The sequence below is a fragment of the Pelecanus crispus genome, chromosome 1 (genome assembly GCF_030463565.1).
Source record: "Pelecanus crispus isolate bPelCri1 chromosome 1, bPelCri1.pri, whole genome shotgun sequence".
Taxonomy (NCBI): Eukaryota; Metazoa; Chordata; class Aves; order Pelecaniformes; family Pelecanidae; genus Pelecanus; species Pelecanus crispus.
Genome location: NC_134643.1, coordinates 218,564,478 through 218,590,512, shown reverse-complemented (window position 1 = coordinate 218,590,512; position 26,035 = coordinate 218,564,478). Strand labels below are relative to the sequence as shown.

Genomic DNA, 26,035 nt, shown 5'->3' with positions numbered 1-26,035 from the left:
TAAGAAATTGAGAGAGCAAGCTACATTGAGGGATGATTTTTTGCCTATTTTTTGTGTTGTAGTGAAAAAACCCTCAAGTTTGGATCACTCGCGTGAGTATTTTGTGTTGTGATGTGGTAAGGAGAGCTAGCAGGGTAACTAATTATTTTGGAGTTTTGCTCCTTTAGAGTGATTATTACTGTGAAATACGGAGCCAAGCTGTAGAAGTTAATGGGAATTGGGTTTTTCTTGTGTCTAAACCAAACTACGTTAAAATCCATTGCACTTCAGCAACTGCCTTGGTGAGAGCCAATGTTTGAGAGATCTGTGTTTTTATAGTAACAGCATGTAAACATTTGAACATATTTTGCTGCATGCTTTGAGGACTGCTACTGTTGTAGTTATTGGAGGGAGGGAAAACGCTGATCGTTCAAGGTTGCCTGGGAGTGCAGGAGTCGATCTGGAAGATGCTGTGATTGTGGGAACATTGTGAATGGCAGGTAGCTCAGGACTGGCAGCTCTCAGGAGTGTTTTTCATAGAATCATAGAATCATTTAGATTGGAAAAGACCTTTAAGATCATCAAGTCCAACCATTAACCTAACACTACCATGAAAATATCAGGAAGTAAACAGGAGAATGAACTTCAGGTAATTCTTGTTAGGTGATACCTTGTGAGAAATATGATCACAGAGAATTTATATTTTTACAATATTTATATTTAATAATTCAATAATATTAATTGTAGGCTGAGTACCATCAAATCTGGAAAAGCTGTGAGAAACAAGAGGAACTGAACATTCTGATCCATTCCATCAGCTGCCTGTTAAACACCATCTTAAAACCACAGTAAAAAACAATGCAGCTTGGCATTTTTCCCAAATAGCAATATGGAGCATTATTTTTTCATTATACTGGTGGTACTGGATCCAGGTGGGATAGAGTTAACTTTCTTCATAGCAGCCCATATGGTGCTGTGTCTTGGATTTCTGACCAAAACAGTGTTGATGACACACCAATGTTTTGGATAGTGCTGAACAGTGCTTGAACAGTGTCAAGGCTTTCTCTCTTCCCTACTCCCCCAGCAGTGAGTAGGCTGGGGGTGGGCAAGAAGCTGGGAGGTGACACAGCCGGAACAGTTCACCATTGGCCAAAGGGATATTTCATATCATATAACATCATGCTCAACAATGAAAACCAAGGGTTTGGTCTTCCATGGTAGCCATTGCTTTGAGAGTGGCTGGGCATTGGTCTGCTTGTGGGAGGTTGTGAGCAACTGCTTCTGCACCACTTGTTTTTCCTCTGTCCCTCAATTATTAAACTGTCTTTATCTTGAACCGTGAGTTTTCTCATTTTTGTTCTTCCTGTTCTCTCCTGTGTCCCACTGGTGGGGGAGCGAACAAGGCTGTGTGGGTGCTTAACTAGTGGCCAGGGTCAACCCAGTACACCGGTACTAAAAAATTTAGTTTAACATTATTTACACATTTTAAAATATTTCAAGTGTGGCAATGTTATTTTTTCTTACTTTTTTCTTATTTTTTCATGGAAAGTAGCATCTCTTGCTGACTTTGGATCTTAGTGGGAGCTCCTAAGAGCTGGAAGCTCTTGCCCACCACAGACCTAAAGTATTTCTGATTAATGATTTACAGTAATTTGTTTTTCTGAGAAATGGGATCTCCTGACTTATACTATATTTGTTCTGACACACTCAGTCTTCAGTTTGGAAAAAAAAAAACTAATAGCCTGGTATTTTACGCGAGAAAGATTGATAACCCCTGTAGGGTATATTGCAGGCAATCATAACTTTGTTGATATTTGCAAAGAGATTTCTATTTTTCATTTACTGTTATATCATTACATGTTAATTCTGGAAAAAAGTTCCTGAAGCTGATTTAACTGTATTCTGTTAATTAAATATTAATGAAGTCAGTCTTTAAAAGCCACCTTTTACAAGCACAGGAGCAGGCAATTCTGCTGTATCGTAAGTCAAGCTAGTGGGGCAGAAGACCAGCTTGGCTGAACAGGGAACTCCTCGTGGAGCTCAAGAGGAAAAAGAAACTGTGTGACCTCTAGAAGCAAGGTCAGGCTTTGTGAGAAGATTAACAGAGCTGTGGTTCGCATATGCAGGGAGAAGACACGAAAGGCCAAAAGCTCAGTTAGAGTTGAAACTGGCCAGTGTTGTATCTGACAACAAGAAGGGCTTTTTTTAAGTATGCTGATAGCAAAAGGAGATCTAAAGAAAACATTGGACCACTACTTGTTGAAGGTGGTCACCTGACTAACAGGGATGAAGAAGAAGTGCAGGTATTCAGTGTGTATTTTTGCCTCAGTCTTTAATAATACCAATAGACCTTGGGCTGCCCAGTCCCATGAGTTGGAGAACCGCAAGTGCGGTAACACTGACTTTCCTTTTGTGGATGCTGAAGTTGTAAGGGACCAGCTGTATCAGCTGAATGTTCACAAGTCCATGGAGCCTGATGGGATTCACCCCAGACTACTGAAGGAGCTGGTGGATGTTATGGCAGGACCCCTCTCGATTATCTACCAAAGGTCTTGGGAGTCTGGGGAGGTCCCTGCTGCCTGGAGGCTGGCCAGCGTTATTCCAGTCTACAAGAAGGGCATGAGGGAAGACCCAGGGAACTACAGACCTGTTAGTCTAACCTCAGTTCCTGGAAAAAACTATGGAGAAGATTATACTGGCTACTGTTGAAAGGCATTGAAAGAACAGTGCAGTCATCAGGCACAGTCAACGTGGGTTCACAAAGGGAGAGTCCTGTTTAACTGATTTGATATGCTTCTATGATAAGGTCACCCGACTAGTGGATGAAGGGAAGGTTGTCATTTAAGTTGTAGCCGGACTGTGAAGCAGTCTTGTGTGAGGGAAAAGGATGTCATCTGTGGATCATAAAAAGATGTTGTGTTACTAGCAAGATGTAAACTCTGTGCACTATTTGTACATGTAGCTGCAGAGTTAAATTTGCTGCATTTAAATGAACTGTGGAAACCATTTTGTTCTTTATGCAAGAAAGATCCTTTCTCCCATACTGTGCTCTTAGTTATTCCTGCAGTCAGTCTATCCTTCACCCCTGCCTTTTACTCCTCGTGATTCTGTGTATGCACATAAAATGTAGGTATAATCCTTATACTTCTGCGTGCCTTTTACAAAGAAGTGGTTACAGTCAAAACTTAGACTTCTCTAACCATGTGAAATGTGTTTCTATTTCATACCAGTCATCTTTTCCCAATCAGTTGAGTGAATCACCATTATGTATCCCAGTTACAAAGGCAGTCTAGATAACTGTCTTAAGCTAGATTTCATCCACTTCAGATGGCAAAAGTTTGGCAAGATGAATCCTACAGTTGTGAACAGAGCAAGAAGGATCCTTGGGGACCAGTGTTTCCAGTCCCATGTATTTATAGTCAATAAGCCCAGGTTATAAGCTAATCAGGTTTCTGAAAAACTGTAACCATGTCTGCAGAAGTGTTCAGCAACCGAGTTTCAGGAACTTTCAGCCTCCGTCATTTGAGTGTTGGAAGAATTTGGTCCAGCTTGCTTGTATGGTCCTTGAAGTCTTGCACAGGATGGAAGAGCAGAAGAGCAGCTACAGTGTCATAGTTGACAATCCATTTTCTGGGATAACACAGGCAGACAGAGTCAGAACACTGGAAGATCCCATGTAAAAAATATACCTGTGATTCTGGAGATGCTGGAGAATGCGTTGCAGACGTCTGGTTGGGTCAGTACAGACTGGGTTTATTTTCTCTTAGTATTGTTACAGTCAGGGCTGAGCTGGATCATGCAGGACTATTTGGTTGCATTTGCTCAGTGATTTCCAGTTCCCTGAGTTTCATTGAGGATTTACCAGTTTAGGCACAGCACCAGCTGTGAGGTTACTTCATGAATAATAATGTAAAGACATCGCAGGCAGCACCCATTAAGCTCTGGACTACCTCTTCCAAAGGTAGTTCATGTGGGGCCAGCCTGGATGGACGAAGGGCAGTGCTAAGGTCAAGCTACAAGATCTGATAGATCCCGCATGACTCTGTGTAGTTAGCTCTTCTTGTGCTGCTCCATAAGTAATTGAGACTTGATTATACTTAAAATTGTTTTTATTGTTGTAAGGACCACTTTTGGCAAATCTGTTTTTGAAATGTTCACTTTGTAGGCTGAAAACTAAGTAGAAGTGATTTAGTTATCTGAGAATTTTGTGTTCTGTTTTTCATCATTAACCTGAAAAACCCCACAAAAAAACCCAGACAACTTACAGTCCTGTTGAAATGCCTACAGATAAAATGTTAAAATTCAGACTGCTGCTGAACATTGGACTATTCTGTAGGACTGACTTGGATTCAAATGGCACAAACAGTGGATTAATTACCCTGTTCTGTCTGCTCAGCACTAGCATCCAGGAGGCACTCATTTGGACTTCCTTGGCTTAAGCAAACACGTAATACATCTTCTGTGTCTGAGTGCTTGCGTGTAACATGCAGCTCCCAGAGGGGGAATAATAAATATTCTGCTAGTATAGAATAAACTTCAGATGCTGCCTAGGTGAGCTGGCTATAGTGCTGGCTGATGTGGCAATGAAAAGCTTGACATTTACCTGGCAGGATAACATCCATGCCTACCATGCCTCTGGTACAATGGCTGAAAGTCTTTGAGGGAACTTTTCTGTGATGTATTCCTCAGGTCTGCTTGTAGGATAGATAGTGCAGATGAGAGGAGCTTAAATTTTGTTTCCGTATGAGCCACACTTATAAACCCCCTGTAAATGAAGTGACTCTTTCCTGTAGCCTCATCGCTCCCAAGGAGTTAATGTTGTTGTTAGCTCCTGCAGCAGGAAAAGTGTGGAGGTAGAAACCTAAAATGGCAATGATTTGCTATATTTAACCATGCAAGGGTTTTCCGTGGTGAAGATTACAGCAGTGTACTGTGGTTAAACATCTTGCTTCCCCTTCCTGCCCTCTCCCCTCCACATCCTGGGACAGAAAATGACACATTTTTATTTCCTTTACTAAGTCCTATGGATTGCATAGTGTTTCTTGTAATCAGATAACCTGCACTCCAGATTGAAACTTTTTGATAAAGTAAGCGTATGCTGTGAAAACCTTCTCCTAAAGATGGTCTGTTCGAAAAGCAGGAACAACAGAGTCCATGGCATTAAAGGCAAGCATAAAACAGGTCTCATGAATTTGGGCCAGTACCTGTCATCGCAATCCAGACTGCTCCAACTTTAGTGAAAGATTGGAACAATATGGGCTGTCTGGTAGTACAACATCATTTTGTCTATTTGAAGGAATTTGTATGTGCTCCATCTTGCTTTGTCAGTGATAAGTTTTTCCTTTTAAGCTCTGCTTCAGTGTCTGTTACTCATTCCTCGTGAGCAATGGACTGAGGAACTAGCAAAAATGTTCTGATATCAACCACTGGCATTTTGGATCTTTTGAGCTTAAAGTTAGAAAATAATAGGTTCAAACTGGACTTGGGAATAGCTTTTTTTCCTTCTTCGGTAGGTGAAATGTCATGTTAACGCCTGTCTGTAGTATCTGGCACAGCTCATCGAATACTGATGTCCTGCCAGAAATTGACTTCTCGGTCAATAAGGATGTGTTGAAATGACTCAGTCAAACTTCTAGTATGGCTTGCCTACCTTTCTAGAGAAGGTTTACATTGGCTTCTGACACTGCTGTTCCTTGGGACCACTTGTGTTCTAGGCCCTTATGGATGTAGGCACGCTTTTAACAGCGTTAATCCGTCTTCTGCACAACTAATTCATAGGTCCTAACTGGATTTGAAGCCTGTTTTTAAGGTGACTTAATATGCTGTCATTTGGGTTCTAAAGGGGAAAAAAAATGCAAATCGAACTGTATGTTGGCACGTCTTAACTCCATACCCTACTTCTGTTGGAATAGCTGGTCTGATGTTTCTGAATATAAGGGCATTTAGAAGTTAGTTGCACCATGTGAAAAACTGCAGTAGTCTTCTATTTGAGTTGGATTGATCTGTCACCTTAGCCTCAGGTATTTTGTAAACTGTGTAATCCAATCACAAATGTAATCATTAAAATGTTGTGAGTCTAAAGAGAAAATTAGCTCTAAACATGCAAACAAATCAATAGCTACTAGTTTGACAGACTAGAAAAGGAGCATTAGGCTGCTTAAGTCTTTTGAAATAGATGAAAAAAATGATGATTTGAGTAGTTTATGAAAAAACTTGTATTATGGAATGGACCGTCTCAAACTGGGCACAGAATATGACGTGGGGAGGGAGAGGCAGCTATTTCAAGGGGCTTCTTGGGAAGCCTCTGGAGCTGCCTCTCACCGAGCTGCTGTGGGCTGGGTTTGGGATGTGCAGGTAGGCTGTGGGTGAATGGCTCTTAACCTGGGAAGGGCTGGAGGGTAGAGGTGGAGGAGAACAGGTCAAACAACAGGTCAAACACTGGATGAATTTCCACTGGTGTTGGGGCAACCCCAAGCTGTCTGCTAGAGTGTTAGACTTATATGAGAGCTTTTTCTTCTTCTTGTCCTCACTCCCAAATACCGAGTATATGTCCAAGGCCAGTGAATATTGCATATCTCTGCAACTCTGAAATTTCCGTGCCCTGTCTTGCTGCTCTTCCTAATTTTTATTAACAGTTCTGTCCATTATGTCCTCTTTTTGCTATGAAACAGCAGTGATTGCCAGCCAAATATGTAGAAGCAACGACCTGCTGCTGCTAAAGATCCCCAAAGCGGTGTTGCTCAAAGAGAGTATTTGCTTTGGTGCCCTACATGCATACCTTCCAGACAGAGTGGCCAAGCAGCACATGTTGTATCCCGACTGAGAAGGTGCCCAGAAAAGAAATGAGTGTTTTCTTTTTGATTGACTGAGCTGATGAAAAACAACTCTGTGTTACTATCAACAGTCTAAAGAAACTGTTATTTGTGGCCTTATTTAACACTAGATAGACCTTCTATACCAAGAATGTTAATAATTAAAAAATTGCTGGAAATCCTTAATTTCTTTTCCTGATGTTTGATTAATTTGTTATTCTTCTGTTATCTACTAGTCAGTCCTTTTATGAAACTAATAAGCTTTTTGGAATCTGATTTTTATCTCTTCATGGAATCTTGTGAGGTTAACTCACACTTTAATTACGAGTTTTTTTCCCCCCTCTGTAGGTCAGCTTTTGTTTTGACTCTGTTGGTGCTGTAGACACCATAGAGAAACTGGGAAGGAGGAAGAGGGAGGGAATGTTGAAAGAAAACCTGTATCAAATAGGGTATAAAACAGTTAAAAAATTAAACTATAGATGTTATCTTGTGTTGCACTAGCTGAAAACTCAGTAAGAATTATTGGTACTAATTTAACTGGAATGTATTACTGTAGATATATTTTCTTTTTGGCTTCTCTCCCTTTCCAGTTTTCTCATACCCTTTTTTTGGCATGAGTTCAAATCATAGAACATGTGGAGTTCCTTTTCTTTCCTTTTAAGAACAACAAATTCTGAGTATTTGCAAGAAAAAAATAACCATTTTGCTTAGCATGTAATGTGCTCGAAGCAAGTATTACTGATTTGCAGTTTTGAGCAACTTCAGTTTCCCAACCTGTAAAGTGTCCATTTCCTACTTTAAACAACCCGAAATTTTGAAATAGAAAATTCCCTAAAAAAAGCAGTGGCCCGTGGGTCCTTAAACTGTATTTTTTGACGTGAAGTTATGTGCTTGAACATTATCTTCGTATGAAAGACTTGCTACTGGTATTTACTAAGCTCAAAAAGTAATCATTTTCTTTTTTGAAAACTTATTGCTTAGGTCTGTTTTCATAATTTTTGGCATTATTTTGAAAGCTTATCTGTTCCTGCTGATTTTAAGTGAACTTTTGCACCAGGATTTTGCTGCTGGCCTCCAGCTGTCAGTAGGAAATTGGTGGGTGTGAGAGATTAACGATACCCTAAACATAATCTGTAGTACTTGTGTTATTGCAGGGATGCAATCGCAACTCCAGATCTATAGTTGGTTAGCTTGTGGTGTCAAGCTGCTGTAGAGTAGAAAAAAAAAAGGCCTCTTCGTTTTGACCTTTTTCTTTTCAGGGAAACCTGTGATTTGTGTGTTTGATTTAATTCTGCAGGTTATAAAGTGGTGTGTTTTACAGTGTGTGGGGGGAGGGCAGCTGGGGGGAGGAATTCTTCCTGTTTTTGCAGACCACAAATCCTGTCTGGGGAGCCATTACAAACTATTATGTTAGCTTCTCAGTTTATGTTCAGAAATTAAAGCCAGAGTTAACTCTTTTTTTTTTTTTTTTTTTTTTTTGAAGGACAAATGTTCTTAAATGTTTCTGCAACAAGTCAGTACAGCATAAGTTATCTGCTCTTCACCTTTTTTTTAACATACATCTCCATATATACCTTTGAATCCACTGATTCCTCTGAAAGTAGTTTTATTTGTGATTTCTTAGACTTGTAGAGAATCCAAAAAAGGATTATCAGTTAAAATAAGGTGATACCTGTCAGAATATGCAGCAGACTCAATGAACAGTGGTATTCATATAAAATTCAAACTTGAATTTGTAGGAGACTTATAAAAAATGTATTTTTTCATAAATTCACTATGTTAAAGCCACGTGTAGTTCAGATCTTGTCGTATAGGTCAGAAGAAAAGGTAAGTTTGACTTGTTTCATTCTAGTACCTATTATTCTCAGGTCGGGCTTGCTGGTTTGACACCACTAAGAATTTTTGGAAAAGCAAATAGTAGGAACATGTTGTTTGGGACTGGGGATGAAGTTAGAAACCTTTTATAGCAAATCTAAGACTATTCTTGTCTTAGGAGTAAGTCGGATATTTTGATTTTGTGGGATTTTGCCCCCCAACTGTTTAAATTTACTGTATATGTGCAGAAACATAAGCCATCAGTGAGGCTGTTTAATCAGAGAACGTGTTCTCTTAATTGGATGCAGAAAGATTTTTAACATGCTGCTTTATGCATCTTCAGGCTCCTCTAGCCATCTCTACTGCTAACTGCTGCGGTACGCTGGGTTATGAGAGCTGTGGCAGGGTATGGGGCCTGGGTGTACCTGCCCCAGTGTGTGCCTCGCCCCGTGGTGTGAATTCACTGGCTCACTGTTACAGCTCACACCTAGAGCTATTCTTACTGGAAGAGGTGCCTGTTTAGTCAATTTATGTGACTTTTGTACATAGTGGTATTCATCTTGCTGTAGTTATTTCCTGTTATTTCTGAGTTGGTCACTTATTTCCCCTTTAGTTTTGAGCAAGAGAAAAAATGTGATCATAAAAACCACAAGACTAGTAAAAAAAAATGCAATTATAGTAGTTCAAATATGTTTAATTAATGGCAGTGAATGTTTAGATTTCAGGATGTCTACTGAGAAAGGTTTGTGGTTTAACTGAAACAAGGCAATAGAGAAAACAATGCCTTAAACTTCATATTGCCAAAAAAAGTTCTTGATGAGAAAACCTCAGGGACTGGAGTGCTGCATATTAGACATATGAGATGGACAGGGCAAGGCAAAACATATGAAAGAAATAAACACTCAAAAGGAGGAATGAATATTGAGAGAAAAATAGCTTTAAAATGACAGGTGCCTACCTCTCTTCTGTGGCTGTTTAAAGAGAAGGTGTTTGCTCTCTGTTGGAAATTTTCTTTGAGTGCTGCTGTGGTTGCAATAATTAATTTATGGTAAAATTGCCATGAACATAAGCATGTTCTAAGGATTCAGCCCACCTTCAGGCAAGGTTTTAGTGGTTTTTTTTTTTTTCTTTTTGTTGTTGTTGCTTTTTTTTAAGCTTAGCAACAACTATATTTAAGGAAAACCATAAATATATTGAAGGAAAACCATAAATAAGTAGAGAGAACTGGCAGTGAGTTTTGTAGGAAAAAACATCTTGGTTGTATTTTAAAAATTGGTATTTTGAATGATTTCCTATTATATGAAGCAAAAGCTCATGATACTTGTGAAAGTAAAGTTATTCTTTGAATTTTATAACGTGTCAAGCTAAGCAAGAAAACATTCTTTAGGAAACTGTTCCACAAACAATATGTTGGCATGCAGATTTGGACAGTTGTCATTGCTTCTGCTGCCATGAACAGGGTTTTTAACTCATGTGTAAGGGGAATTGGACTTTGGCCCCAATCAAGTAAGTTTTTCAGAATTTAAAGCACTTACATGAAAATATAAATACCTTGCTCACAGGCAGATGCATTCAAAGTCTGAGAGTGGCACTTATGATTTCTTTGACTTTAAAGTACTACTGATTAAACAAAGAATAGGAAATCCTTAACGTTTTTTATTTCCTGTATTTTCATTTTAAGTCCTTGAAGATGAGTTCTGAAGAATTGGGACAGTTTCAGTAAAGAGCCATGAGTAAGATTAAAATCTTAGGGAACATTGTGGAAAAACTGAAGGAGCTCAGTTTTTGTTTAAGAAATGATATGTGGGTGACTTGGTTGGACTCTGTAGTGTTACAGTGGAGGTAAAGGCGTAATCGGTTTCAGTGACCGGACACACGAAGTCTGAAGTAGGGTGCAAATTGTAAAGGTAAGTAGCATTAGAATAACTTACCAGTGGTTGTGGTGACTTAATTGGAAATACTTAAAGACAAATTTGATCTTTTTAAATTTAAAGACATGGCTAACTCATTAAAGTTTGTGTTTTATATTAGTTAGGAAGCCAGATTATTTATCACTGTACTCTCTTCTGATTTTATAATCTGTGGAAAAAATTATGTATGATATTTTGAAGTTGCTTTCCACCTTTTTCTTTTTTTTTTCCCCCGTAGAACGATAGAATTGTTCAGATGAGCCTTGGGAAGTCAGCTAGTGCAGCTTCCTGCTCGGAGCAGGACCAGCACTCACTTCAGAGCAGCTTGCTTAGGGATTTGTCCGGTCAGCCTTACACACCTCTGAGGACAGAGGTCCAACAGCTCCTCTGGGTCCCTGTTCCGATGCTTGGCTGTCTTGATGGGGAAAATGCTGTTTCCTCAGGTCAAGGCAAAGGCTCCCTGTCCGTGCTCGTGGTCCTCTCTGCCAGTTTGATCAATGCCTGTTTTGTTCTGGGGACCAAAACCAGGCGCAGGACTCTGTGTGGTGTAGTCAGTGCCAAGTAAAGGGGATTAATCATTTCCCTTGACCTCCTACCTACACTTCTGGTAATACAGCCCAGTACGCTGCTAGTCTTCCTTGCTATTTTTATCCTATAGCTTTTTGGTTTTTTTAACAGTTATTTTAGTCTCTTTTCTCTGGGCAGTGCAATCGCAAAAATATGTGGTTCTTTGCTGAGGTTTATAGGCCATAGTTTAAGAGCTATTGCTGAATTTGGTCTGAACATTACCAAGTTGTCCAAAAAACAAGTTTTATCAAGTGAAACTTTTATTTGAGGAAGGTATAAATGAACAAGAGAACTATCGTCTGGAAGCTTGTGGTCTGTTGTAATTTAAACGTTAAAAGTGGAATCCACGAGATGGGAATTGTTCAGCCACAGATGACGTGACCTGTGCTGAATAACTAAACTCCAAGACATTGCCTGCTCAGTTCTTTAACAAGCATACAAGAAAATCCATGTGAAAGTGTGAATTGGGCAGGGGGGAAAGGAGAAACAAAATGAAAAGTATGCTAAACACTACTGCTTTTTGGTACTTGAATTAAAGGGTAATTAAAAAATGTGATTGCTTTTGTGCAATCCTCCTTTCCAGGTAAAAGATACCAGTCTTGTTAAGACTTTTTCAGGACAGCTTTTCTTCAGTTCTTTAATTTAACACAACGGACTGGCAGGATGGACCAGGACATGCCATCCTGTCTCTTGTCCCACAGATGCAGCTCTCTTGGATGCTGACTTAGGTCCCTGTCCTAGTTCAGCCTTGGTCTGCCACTCACGAATTTTGCCCCTAGCTTGTTTTTTTCCTTCCCGAATTAAAGATTGCGTATGCATATTGCATCATTGCATATGTCAGAGGGAGGCAGCAGGAAGCCAAAATGAAGATCTTGATGAGAGTGGCCTCTGGAAGAAAATGGCATGAGACAGAGACGATGGAGGAGGAGGGGGCAGTAAAGATTTGTGTGCATCTGCTTGGGCTTTCCCATAGTGACCTTGCAGACCACCACTGGTGTAACTACCTGCTGATGTTGGTGCTCCTGAGATTAACGTTCAACATTCGTGGACTTTGGGGGTGAAATATTAGCCGTTTATTAAAACCTCCCCAAAGCAGGTGGTTAGACATGGCTCACTAATTATTTTTTGTTGTTTAATTATTTCCTGCTCTTGTAATACCATTTCCCAATTGTATTCTTCTCTTATTTACCAGTTGCAGTTTTAATACAGTCCTTGGGTTGTACCAGTGACCCTTTTGCTTGGCCTACCTCCATCTTTCTGTCCTGTTTTCCATCAGCTCTCATTGCTACAAATAGTGCAACATTTTCTGAACTTCCACCCGCTTTTTAACAGTTGAGTTGAGGGTTGGCTTAGGCTTGCTGGATCACGTTTGCACAGGGCCAGAGAGAGTCGTCCCCCCCCTTTTTTTTTTTTTGATGTGTTCTCCCCCCTGCCAGAAACATGAGGCTATTTATTTTTAAAACAGTCACAGAATTAATTTGGAGGAAGAAAACTTTCTGCTTGGAGTTAGCCAGGGCCTTGTACAGCAGCAGATAAGAGAAGGGCTTGCTGCAGGCGCTTTCAGATGATGTCATCTAGCAACTTTCCACATTTTCAGCTCTGGAAGTTACTTCCTTGTGTGCATGCATCGTCTGCACATTTTCCTTCCTCCCGACCACCTACTTCTCACATCAGTCTTGCTGCAGCTGCACTGCAGCTTCTGATTTCTTGTCTTCCTCTTCCCTAGCCCCTTTTCCTTTCTTTGTCTTTATGGTTGATGAGTTGCATTTTACACTTGGCCAAAAGGGACCACAGTAGAAGCTAAAACTTTTGTTAGATCAAATTCTTATTTTTTGTAGAAATTAAAAAAAAAAAAAAACAACTAGTGGGAGGCTAAAACACCCAGCCTGCATGTCATCCCTGCCTGTGTGACATAGAGACTGAAGGAGAGAATCCACCAAGTAAATTATGTGCACATACAATAGTCATGCTGTTCTGTGCACGCTATATATAATACAACTGTGACTACACATGCTATACTCCTAAAGCTGTGTCTATCACTCAGCAGCTGGTGGTAGCTTCTTGCAGGTAAGTGTGTTACTGCAGGATGTTATTGAAGTTCTGATGTTTTCCAGAATAATCAAAGTGTACTGAGTTACTAGGTTAGCTCTCATGGGTAAATTTAATACTGTGTTTCCAAACAGGTTAGTGTTTGGACATTAGTCCTGAACTTTTAATGATGTTACAGGGGTAAAAAAAAAAAAAAAAAAAAAAAAAAAAAAAAAAAAAAAAAAAAAAGCAAGAATCATAGAATCGTTTAGGTTGGAAAAGACCTTTAAGATCATCAAGTCCAACCATTAACCTAACTCTACCAAGTCCACCACTAAACCAGTTAAGGTGAGAGTAGTAATTTCATGTTTCCTGGCTTGGTGGCTGGATTATTTTTTAATGAAAGTAAAAACTAGGAATCATTAAGATTGGAAAGGACCTCTAAGATCATCATTCCAGCCATCAACCCAACACCACCATGCCTACTAAACCATGTCCCAGAGTGCCATGTCTACCCATTTTTTGAACACTTCGAGGGATGGTGACTTCACCACTTCTCTGGGCAGCCTCTTCCAATGCTTGACCACTCTTTCCATGAAGAAATTTTTCCTAATATCCAATCTAAGAAACGTGAAATATCCAGTATTTTTCCCCATGAGAACAAATGAAAACAAAATTTACAGTACACAGAACTATATTGGCTGCCAGTTTGGTAATCAGGAGGGTCAGGACACCAATATTACTTTATCATCTGCGTTAATCAGCTGAACGACTAAGTGATTGTCTTGAGACAATCAGACCAGCTTGAGAGTTGAATTCATCTATTACATGAAGTGAATTTTCACCCCTTCCTGGTCACAAACATCATGCAGTATTTTGATGCTTTATTACAAGTTGTAGAAGTCTCTTTGCGTTAATGTTTGCAGACCCTATTCCCTATCTTTCGTCTTTTTGTTTGTGTGCTTCATCCTCACCAAATCCTTAGAGTCAAGCTTGAAAAACTTAGTCTCATGACTAAATGGAACATACAGGCCTGGGTTGGACCTTCTGTTATTCATGTAGTAGCAATATAAAAAAAATCCTGAATGACGTGAAGGCAAAGATGAAATCAGGTTATAAACTCAGTTCCATATTGAGAACTTTAATGGTTAAACATGTGATGCCTTCTATGGTATTTTCGAGTTCTGTGTGTAACAGCAGTGGGGACAATAAGAAAAATCCCAAATACTACAAGGCTGATAGAAAAAGTCAAGAAGTTAAGAATAGCATTCCAGTAAGAAATACTGAAATTGAGTTTTCCAACCTTTGGCCATAGTTTCTAAGCTAATCTTTGCAGAATAGGAGGAAGGAATGAGGGCAAAGCAAATCCACAGTGGTAAGGTTTTCCACTTCCTTAAGGCCGATGGTAACTTTTGAATAATGTACAGAAAATAACTGTTTTTTTTCATCTGGACCCTACAGTGCCATCTAATGCAGTCTGTTACTGGAGCAGCTCACATCTGCATAGTCAAGAGTTCAGTTTTGGTCTTGTGTAGCAGTATAGCATCAGCAAAAGTGTGAGAGTATGAGCTCAAGTTTATACTTTTCCTGTCTAAATAGCAGTGTGAGCTATGGGCTGAGGCATAGGGACAGACCCAAAAATAGAAGGGGGGGTGGGGGGGGAAGAAAAAGATTAGATAACGTTTATAAGAGAAAATGGTGGCAGCTGTGCCAGGGCACTGTTGGCATTGCGACTCTCAACTAGAAAAGGCAGGGAGGGCATACTGGTTTGAGCCAAGATTTCTGCATCAGTGTCTCAGTAGAAAACACTTTCCATGATAATGTAAGCAGAAGGGCTGAGGCGCCTTGAGTTGTGCACTGATCACAAAACGGAAGCTTACACACAAACATTTTTCTGTAAATTCAGAGTTTAAGTTAGGCTTTGACCACGTTTTGTATGCTTACGTTAGCAGCTTGTGTAAGCCTACAGGTTTTTATTTTGTGGTAAGTGCTGTGTAGTTCAGTGTGCCTTGCCCCTTCATGAAGGCTTCAGGACTTGTGCAGTAGCAGGTTGCTATATATAACTTGGTTCACATAATTCCTCACCGCTTTGGATACCATGCCATCAAAGTGCTATTTTTGGTTTCATACTTATTTTTCTATAGGGTGGTAATGATTCCTCCTCCATCACTAATCTGTTTTTTAAACTCTTTTCTTTAATGAAATATTCTTCATGCTTGAAGTGTTTTTCTTCACTGTGCAAAAAACGTTTAATTCATTCACTAATTTTATCATTTCTGCTTGTAGGAGAGGTCTCCTAACGATTTACATGGCCAATCAAGTAAGTAGTCCTTTATTTCAAGAATAAAAAATATCTAAGATCAATTGGAAATGTATCTTGTTTAAAGTTGATGCTGAGATTCGTTGCCATTTTAATGCTTCCAGGATTTTTCTTTTTCTTTAAGAATTGTGTGTTATTAGGTAAATAAAACTATCTTAAGAGCAAATTGTGACTGTAGGTCATTTGGAAGTATCTGTAAAGCTGAGGCTGAAATGTATTTAATTGTGCTATGCTCAAAATTTCTTGTATCATAGCCCCAGGAAAATGAGTGGTTTTATATATGCCTTTGATAGTGGAATGGCGTCTGCTACTTTTAGTGTTCGTTATTTTGCAGATGAGTAATCCAACACTGTATACTTTAGTTTTGTAATTAATTGTTTCTCAGACTGATACCAGATATTGCACATGCAAACGGTTTTACCACATGGTTGTATAGACTGACATTTTTTTTCGATATTCCTCACAATCTCATTGAAATACATAACAGTAGTGAATTTATCTAAATGATGCTTTGTGCGTTAACTTTTTCTAAATACGTAATACTTCTATTACATAATCATACTCCTTTAGAACTGGTTTTATTATGCCAAAAGAATTATCTGAGGTTTTTATAAAGTTTGAGTTCTGTAGAGTCATGGAAACTACAAAACAAAAGACAGAACCTAAGAGTTGTGTTCCAGACTACTGGAAGAATTTGCTGGGACCTCAATAGAGTCATGCAAGTGTAGAACTCTTTGATGATGATGAAAAGTTTCATGAGTAAAAGTGATGAGACAAAGGCAATGTGTGGCAGTACAGACTAGGGTGATAAAATTGATACCTTCTCTTCCATCCATGTAAAGTCATTGATGGTGACTCTTGTAATTCTGAGTATTTTGGGAGTGGGGGCTTTTGGAAGGAGGTGACATCATGCGATTGCTAGCAGGTAAATATCCTGGAAGCTCCCTATATGTGTTTGCCAAACCCATTACAAACTTCTCTCTCGAATTCTGGTGTTTAACAATTGCTTTTAGGCAGAAATTGTTTCTTGGGTTATTCTGTATTCATATACTGCCTGTCATTACAGACAGACTCATGAGTAGAGCTTACAGACTCCAGAAAAGAAGAAATTAATTCTTGCCATTAATTTTATTATCGTCAAGTACCATATTAACTTACAGCTGCTTGACTTGGATGGCTCATACCTTAGGATTCCTTTTCTTTGTAAAGTTTTTTCCCTAATTTGAAAAGATGAAAAATCCCTTTCTTGGAATTTAATTAATTAGATGTTCAGACCCTCAATAACATGTGGGAGCAAAATTGGATTCCTACAAGGATATGTTAACCTTGAAAGGTTTGAAGTTTTCCTTGAATTCAAAAGAGCAACTGTGTAGAAACTCCTTGTTCAGGAAACACGGGTTATAACAGTGGTGATAATTAGTTGGGCATGTCATCATTCATTTGGGATGGACTCTTCAAGAGAAGGGTGAAATAGGTGTGCTTAAATAGCAGCACCTCTGAGTATCCCAATTCTGAGAAGGCTATCATCACATTCATGGCTCTTAAGCTGCGATGCCACCCAGCTCACGTGATGTCGGATGGTGTTATAAGGGAAAAGTCAGCTGATGCAATTACATGTTGTTGATGCCATTCAGTGCAATGGATATTCTCTTCAGCATAATGGTTTATTTTAGTCACAAATCTTTGGTAAGCTCAGGGCTACCAGGGTTTGCTTTGTAAACTGCCCTTGATCATAACATACTTACCTTGTTAGCAAGCTGTGTAATCACTGTCAATGTTTCCCTATTTGTATTGCTTGCCTTTGGTTTAGAACTTGATGTGCTTTGTTAAGATTCACTTAGAAATTTACTAAGCCTTTGAAACGTTTATTTCTGTCATCTTTAGATTGCAGCATGCCCCATTCTGAAAGCTGGCAAATTTTAATCATTAACGATAGCAGCTAGATTGTGAAATTACATTGCATGCATTTCTTGCATTCTATAAAACTCATGTCAGGAGCTGTTAAGATATTCATTGAACTAAATGTATTCCTTAGTTTAGCAAAACATGAAACAAAACAATGTTTTGCAGCGTGAGCAATAATAGTTGTGTCTTTTTGTGTGATTCTTCATGTGTGCCTTTGCCTGGTTAGACAGACAGGAGGTAATTGTAATTAGATTTATTGGTTATTATAAGCAATTATCATGACTGTTGCTGCAGTGAATTTTTATAGCCATATTAGGGCTTTTAAATCAGAAAATTTTACTTACATTGTCCTGTTGGCAGTGCACGACAATTTGTCCTCAGAGATGAATTTACTTAGTGAAAAGGGGAAAGGTGTGTTAAAGTCTTTATGGATGGCTGCTGTTTTTCAGTTCAGTGAGTGAAATGCAGTAGAACATGAAAGGCGGTGGGTCTAAGGACTCTTGCTCTAAAGGTGACATTTTTATTCATTTCTAATCTGGAGCTACTAGAGACATATGAATAAGTGTCCTGGCTAATTTTGAATAAGTCAGTGATTTATAGATTTATGTGAACCTGAACTCCCCAGCTGCATTTTCTTGCTCCTTAACACAGTAAAATGACAGATCAAAAACAAGTTGTTCAGGTTATATATGCTCTATGGAAAAATTGAATAGAAATATTTTCTTACACTAGCTTTCTGCTAAATTGAAGCTGTACAATAATGCACTTCAGGGCTTGGATTTTCTTTTTTTTTTCCTTTGTTTAGGCAAGAACTAGAAATAAGTATAGGAGTGAAGAATCTGTAGTTTTAATTTTGATATGCAGAGTCTAAAATCAACTTCTGAGCTTCTCACTGGAAGTCAGTCGAAGTTTTTGTAAGTAAATTAATACGCCTGAGCCCTAACATTATTGAACACGCGGGTTTGGAAATTTTTAACAAGTTACAGGCTGAGACCTAATGTTTCTGTAATACCCTGGAGCAGAGTAGCAGTAGTCAGTGCTGTGGACCACACAGAAGCACAGAGCCTTTCAAGTTCTATTTTGGATTGCATATGCTAAAGTCAAGAAATTTCTAGGATCGTAAGAGACGCATTGGTAGTGAATGTATAAGATGATCCTTCATGGATAATTTGAGATCAAAAGGAACCCCAAGATTCCAACAAAAGGTGGAAAGTGAAATGTAATCTCTTCAGTTATTTTTATCTGGAAAAGTAGGTGATATTAATGACTGCCCATGAGTAAGATGTATAGTGCTTATGTTTCAAAACAGTTATGGCACACTTCATTGTGAGCAGCTCAACAGTTGAGTTGTTGCTTTTAAGAAACCATATCTTTAGATCACGATTTTTTTTTGTGTGTGTGTTGCAAACAAAGGCTGCCTTCAATATGCAAGATAGGAAAGACTAAACTGGACTAGGGCTAATTTGATATAAAACTTTTGAGAAACAAAAATTTGGGAGAATTGATATGTTGTCATTGAAATGCTACACCAAAGAGGCAGTTATCCTAGCATATGCTGAACTACAAAATGTGGGGTGGTTTTTTTTTTCCTTTATCAGAAAAAATTTGAAGTTTCTTTACATGCTATGTTTGAAATTTAGACTGTGCATCACTATATCAAAGGCTTTCTTCATTTTGTACTATGGCTTCTAATGTTAATTGGAAATGTTATTATATTAACAAGTTGCTCTTGAGGTCACAGGTTAAACAATGTAAAGCTCAAGCATAAGATAATGCAGCTGGATGCGAAAGGCAGAGTGATGCTGTTGAGGACTGGCTCTCGAGTGTGATGGGAGGAAGAGATGTAGGAATCTGGCCCAGCCGTAGAGAGAGCATTAGGGAGTGGAAAGGTATAAATTTGAAAAATAAGACAAGAAAGATAGGAAGAAAAGGAGGCAGAGAAGTACAATCTAAAGATGAGAAGTGAGAATTTATTGTGGCAGAGACATGAAGGGACTGGAGTTGGGCTGACATAATGGGAATTGGTTTGTGGGTGTTACAGGTATAACAAGTGGAAGAAAGATGAGAAAACGTAGAGTCTGTTCTAGTTAAAGCAGTGAGCAGATGATAAAGAAAATGATGGGTTTGCGGGGAAAGGAAAGGATGAATTTTATTGCAATTAAGATGAAGAGAAATTTAGCAAGAGCCCAGAAAGAGAGGGGGGGGGGGGGGGGGGGATATTATTGAATCCTGGGTGTGGGAGTTGGAGAAACTTGTCAGCAATTGCATCTGGATAAAGTTTACACAGAAATATGGAGATCCCATGTTTTATTTATTGCTATGCTGATGTTAGGTCATCGGTGCATCTGCCACTTATGAAGTAAGTACACAGGTCCTCATATACCAAGGAGGAGATACTGTTTTAAAGAAATCCACAGGCATGCTTGTCATCAGTAGTATGAAAGCGAAGTATGGGAGGAAGGGTGCGTCTTCCCGGATGCAGTGCAATGCGGTGATCGCACATTAAAGACCAGTGATAATGAATAGAAATGCTGAGAGGACAGTCAAGAGTGTAAGAAGAGTGCAATAAGGGAAGACCTTCAAAATTTTGTGCGTTCAAACTTGTGATGTTTTTTGGAAAAACCTCTGGGAGCCACTCTGACCATGTTCACTTTAACAGCCTGCTGATGAAGCTGAGGGCCTGCTTACCTCGTTGCTGTTCCTTTCAGACGTACCAATGCCTTCCTTTCCTTATGTCTGCTATTTCAGACATACTTTTTCCATTTGCATTTCAAGTGCAATTAGGAAATAGTTAAAGCTACTAAGAAATACTGTTCATATTAAACAAATACTGAACCAAACAAGTTGATCAAAGGCATTCCAGTGGGTGATGCTCTGCTTCTGTATATGATGGAGAACAAGTAATACAGCTGAGCACAAAGTTTCTTGCAGTTTTCAAGTAGTCCAAGCAGTTTCACAGTTGAATTATTTTTCAGTTGCATAAATAGACTAAATCTGGGTTCATTTTGGCTTATCTTTGTTTATTCCAACCAGTCAATGTGAAGGCTGCATGTAAGTTGTGCTCTTAAAGCTTGAAATATTTGGTCTAGGAGCATGCAAAAATGCCGAAGTGCAGACTTAAAAAGAAGTCCCTCAGGATCTCATGGAGAAATGAGTATCCAGTGCTTTTCAGTCAGCTTTAACTCCAGATATTTGTATGTGTGGGTTTTTTTTTTTTTTTAATAGGATGGAAGTCATAGTGGTTCAAAATATCACTAAATCTTCATGCTTTGCAAAATTTAAAAAAAATTAAAGCCGCTAGCCTAATTTAAGATATATAGCTTATGCAGGCAGCAAAGCAGATACCAAGCTTGACAGAGATATGGCACAATATAAAACATGGTTCAGATGTTTGAGGCCAAGGGCCCTCCAATATCACTTTCATATACACTAAATTTGTTATTGTTTCATGCTTTGTGGGGGTGATATGTGGAGGGATGAAAGAAAGAAGAGTGAGACTGGCTACAGCAAGAGAAAAAGCAACAACAGAAATCTACTTTTAAGCTGTGCTTTTGCTGATCCTGTGGTTTTAAGTTTTTGCTAAAGGCAGACTGGTAATACTATAAAGGAAGGTACTTGTGTGCAAGAAGTGCTCTGACACTGAGCATTCCTGAGTGATTTTTCTCACCAGCTTATCAAGTGCTTTCTGTACAAAATTGCCAATATGTCTGAGTTGTTAAGGAGGTTTCAAGAAATACCTTGTGCCAGTTTCAATTAAATATGGGAGGATACTATGAATAGTACAGGTTGAAGGTTTGGGTTTTTTTTTTTTTTTTTTTTGAGTAATGTGCTGTTTGACTATAAAATCATGTTTCTGTCATTTGCATAACTTGCAACTCTGAGAAATTATCACCTAGTGCTGTTATATACTATAAAACATTGTGTACCATTTCATCCTTTAAAATAAAGGTCCATGATTGTCACTTCTTCATTGATAATTCTGTGAAATAATAAGTATTTGTTTTGGTAAACCATTATAGTTGGTTACACAGTTTATTTATTGTAACACAAGAAAATGTTTTCTGTTTAAACTTACTAAACTGACATTTTATAAGCAAGGCACTGGCCAGCTCCTTTTCTTCTCCATTGGGAACAATTCAGTTTTAGTCAAAAGATGGAGGCAATCCAGAATAAAGAAGGGCAGATGGATTTACTTTTGCCCAACACATATTTTAGAATTTTTGGAAGCACTGGGTTCTAGTAAAATCGATTTGACCACTCCTCCCTTTTCTTTTTAGATAATTAAAACGTTTTTGTGTGCTCTCCTGTGATTCTGAGTATTTACATTATACAAGGACTGCTGGGACGGAGGAGCTTACCAAATCTTTTAGCATATTAGCTGAGACAGGAATACTGGGGCGGGGGGGGGGGGGGTTCTATCATTTCAGAAGTAATCTCTACAATTGAAAGTGCATCAAGTAAAGGCTTGAGACACTTGTCTCCCAGGATGCTAGCTGTCCTTCTGCCACTATCTCCTCCTTGCTTTGTCACTGCTATCTGCGCCCCTCTTCTGGGGTGACAGTGGCTTTGGTTGCAGCAGCAGCTGGCAGGGACCATGTATATTTGTTCTCTAATGGTGTTGAGGGTAGATACCCCTTTCATTCCTTGCGTTGTCGCCTTTTGAGTCTACAGTGTATCAGTTGAAGTAAAACCATTGCTTAGTTACTTCTTGCAGGCTAGCTTTGTTCTTAGCATAGTAAATCATCTTGTTTTCTCTGTTTTTATAAGTTGTTGTTAGAACAGCACAAGTACTTTGATATTTGGTTTAGATCGGATATTAGGAAAAATTTCTTCACCGAAAGGGCTATCAAGCATTGGAACAGGCTGCCCAGGGAAGTGGTTGAGTCCCCATCCCTGGAGGTGTTTAAAAGACACGTAGACCTGGTGCTTAGGGACCTGGTTTAGTGGTAGACTTGGCAGTGCTAGGTTAATGGTTGGACTTGATGATCTTAAAGGTCTTTTCCAACCTAAACGATTCTATGATATTCTGCTCCTGACCTCCTAGTTAACTTAGAGGAAAATATTCCTGTTTGAAAGCTCCCAGGGAAGCTCTCAGGTTTTCCTCATTGAAAACCACGCTGAGCTTGGGATCATAAAGTAATTCGTGCCTCATGGAGGTCAAAGCCCAATGTTGGGACAGTGTTCTGACACGATATACTGATCTCCCTAGGGAAGCATCTGTCATCGCTGCCAGGGTAAGGGAAGAGCAAAAAGGACAGAATTTAGTACTGTCTAGAAAGAAGTCTCAAGTGCTCACTTATGGCAAAATTTCTGCTGTCGCATGGACAAACTGCCTCAGGTGATAACTTGTCGCTGGCTGTAGTTGATAATTTTTTGAACTTCTGTCACCAGTTAAGCCTTTAATTTTAGTGCTAACCAGAAACAAGTCTTCTCTGGTATCAGTTTAGACATCAATATCAACTCACTAATGTTTTCCCTGAGGCTACAGTTCTAATACAAGCTTCCTCCTTAATATACCTCAAGTCTGAAGCTCAGCTGAGAGTCCTGAGTCCCATGACATTTTTGCTACTATTTTGGCCCACATTGTAACCTGGGATTTTGTGAAGAGTTGTTTGCTTCTGCTTCTGTCAAGTCATGCAATATTCCTTAAGTCCTGCCTTTTGTTGCGAAATGGTATTTTTCTGCTATTTTGTCATCTGAATTTAGGAGGAGAGCCTCTTCTGTAGCTTCTGCTTCTTTACTGCCTGGATCTTAGTGGAAAAATGATGTAGAAAACAAAGAACTCGCATCTTTTCCATTTCATAGAAGGCATACTCAGATGGAGCTCATCTGACATTTGTTCTATAGCCTTCACATCATTTACTCTGTCTCCTGGTTTAAAGCCAGGCAGAGTCAGCCCATCGTTCTCAGAATGACACTGGGGATATGGCTGGCATCACGGCATGGACAGTCAGGCATCACAAGTACGCTTTTTGACAATGACAGAGGACTTAAATGTAGTCTGGTTTACCAAACTCAGGAAAAAGAACCAAGATTGATGGATTTTTATCCTTTAGATTTTAAAGAGCAAATCTCAAAGAAGAAAGCTAATCACACATTAGTTTAGACTTGAAGACAGTGTGCTTGACTAAGAAATGCGGGGGGGGGGGTTAATATAATTTCAATAGGCAATCTTTAATACTCTATAATTAAATGGTAATGAAATACAGCAGTTTCAGGCAGTAATGTCACTTAGACTATTTTTAAAAATAAAGCCTCAAAATATGAAGTTGTCTTTCGGAAACATCTCGAAGGAAAAAATCATAATGAAACAAGAAGGCTTAGAGATTCAAAGATTTGCATAACTAGAATATACTTGTTACTCATTCTGGTCTCTTTCCTTTGGTTTGCACTGAATCAATAATTGAGAACTGGCTTTTATTAATTTTAAGCTCTTCTAATGCATCTTATTTGCTGTAATACCTAGGTATGCATATGCATATGTTTGCAGAAATAATTAAAAAACACCAGCTCAGAAATAATTAAAACTAACTAAACCCAGTTTTGAATAAGAATGTGGAAAAGAAAGCTTATTTTCTCAGAAGACTTGTAACTGTTTTTAACCTTGTCATACTTCTGCTTTTGTCTCATTCTCTCAGTATCCCCAGGGTACAGAACAGTTCAGGAAGAGACGCTGTTAATACCACGTGCCAGTTGTATACTGGAGTGGTAAAGTAAAGGAAGTGTAAATGTAGTAGTAGCAAAAAGCCAAAATGATTTCCATTGAGATGTTAATGAAGTTAAGGTAGACTACTTGAAAAGGAACAAATTTTTCTGAGTAGTTTGGAGGAATATGGAAGTTATTCAGAAGAAATGTGTGCTTTTTAATGCCTGAGAGTAATGTTCAGATCTATTCTAAAGGCACTGAAGCAGAAGAAAAATTTTACTCTTTCACAGAATCATTGAGTTTATTGTGGTGACTGTGCAGGGAAGTGTATTGTATGGTCAACTTTTCCAAACTCCTTGCTTAGAAATTAAATGCAGATGTTTTCAAATAATCAAAGACTTGGGCATGTTTTTTTCTAGTCGATAAATGCTCAAGACACTTTCCAAAAAATTTATTTTGGAATTCAGAATCAGATGCCATAAATGGGTAAGCTGTATATTTTACACATATCATGTTCTGTGGGATAGGCAGTTTGGCAACTGAAACAGGCAATATTGAAAGAAATTGCTACTTTTAAATATAAACATTACATAAAACTCATATGAGGAGGGAAATAAGCTGAAGTTGTACTTTCTTTTGACTAGAGTATAATGTAGACTAATTTGATTAACAGAATACTTTACATAATCAAATTACGGATAATTCATGGCACTCTATGATGATTTTAAAAGGATGAAACTTAAGGTCATTGTCACTACCCCCACCCTAAATCTTTAAAAGGCAGGTTTTAAAATTAGGAGTCATGTGAACTTAAACATTGCTGATGTCTTCACTTTTAAGTAATACAGTAATAAAGTTAGATCCTGACAGCTGGCGTTCTTGTGGATTGACATGGCTAATTGCCTCTGGCATCTTAGCCTCAGGAAACCTCATCCATCACTACAGAGTAGGGAGTTTGGCAAGAGTCAGGGAAAACATTTAATACTTTGTCTCTTGCTTTCTGTGCAGAGCTGCTTTGTATTTTTGAACTTTCCAGCGTATCTTGTTAGAAACTTGATGTAATACTTATTTTTATGCTCCTTTAACGTGATCTTTTACAGTGAATAAGTACTTGTTTGACATTCTAGAATTAGCAAAAATGTCAATATTGCAAATCAATTTTGAAATTTACCTCTCAGATAAAGCTTATAGCTTATGCAGAATTTCATATCAGAAATATACTAAGTGCTAAAGAAAGCCAGTTGACTTTTGTAGTTAACTCTTTGCTAGTTAGTAATTGAGATGAAAGTAATGCTTCAGGTTCTGAAGAGCTCTCAGACACCCATCTCGAGTGCATATAGCATTTCTGATTGCGAGGATTGCTGTGGGCAGTGATCTGACAGATGGAAAAAGATGGGTCAAGAGTGAGTCCAAGACTTCCCAGCAGGTGAAATCCCAGTAGTGTTTCAAGAACGTGGAGGTTTTTCCTGGTGGAAGGAAAGGGTTTCAGAGGTCTTCTAGGGGAGGCTTGTGAGAGCAAGAGTCTCCTGCTCTTCCTACTTCACAGCAATCTCAGCAGTCCTCTTCCCTTCTTTCAGATCTTTACCTTGTCAGGCAGTCACATTTTCCTCCCTAAACCTTCAAGAAACGCAGGTGTTATTCTCCTCTCTCAGCAGCAGTCCCTGTTACCTGGCAGTTTCTGCTGCCCTCTTGAGCTTCTAAGTTTGTGAGATTTGGGAAGAAGGGGAGATGGGTCTGCTCTGGGAGAAGTGGAGGGAAAATGCAATCCAAGGACTAAAGAAGTTGAGGTGGGACCTTGAACAAATGTCTCTTCATGTGATAATGTAGGTGTAGAAATGGAAGCTTCTTTGGAAGGAAGGGTGGGTTTTTTCCATTTCCAGCAATACTTGCCGTTTGCATCTTCACCTCTGCTTCAGAACAACACTCAGGGTCCCGGTGCTGCTGGCACCTGGGAAACGCCCCAGGTGTTCATCGAAGTGGGTGAAATGCTGCTGCAGGCTCATCGCTCCTTCCCTTGCCCCAAACCCTGAAGTCCTCTGCTGAAGCTTGAAAT

The 26,035-nt window shown here is 39.0% G+C and overlaps 1 protein-coding gene across 2 annotated transcripts in view; it reads left to right on the top strand.

Annotated features, from left to right (window-relative positions):
* The window catches only part of TMEM135 (transmembrane protein 135), a 190,991-nt gene that overhangs the window by 26,852 nt on the left and 138,104 nt on the right, over positions 1 to 26,035 (top strand). For both annotated transcript variants that reach the window (XM_075725055.1, XM_075725047.1), the window contains exon 4: positions 15,398 to 15,431. In XM_075725055.1, the coding sequence (XP_075581170.1) occupies positions 15,398 to 15,431 (34 nt within the window). The remainder of the gene's footprint in view (positions 1 to 15,397; positions 15,432 to 26,035) is intronic.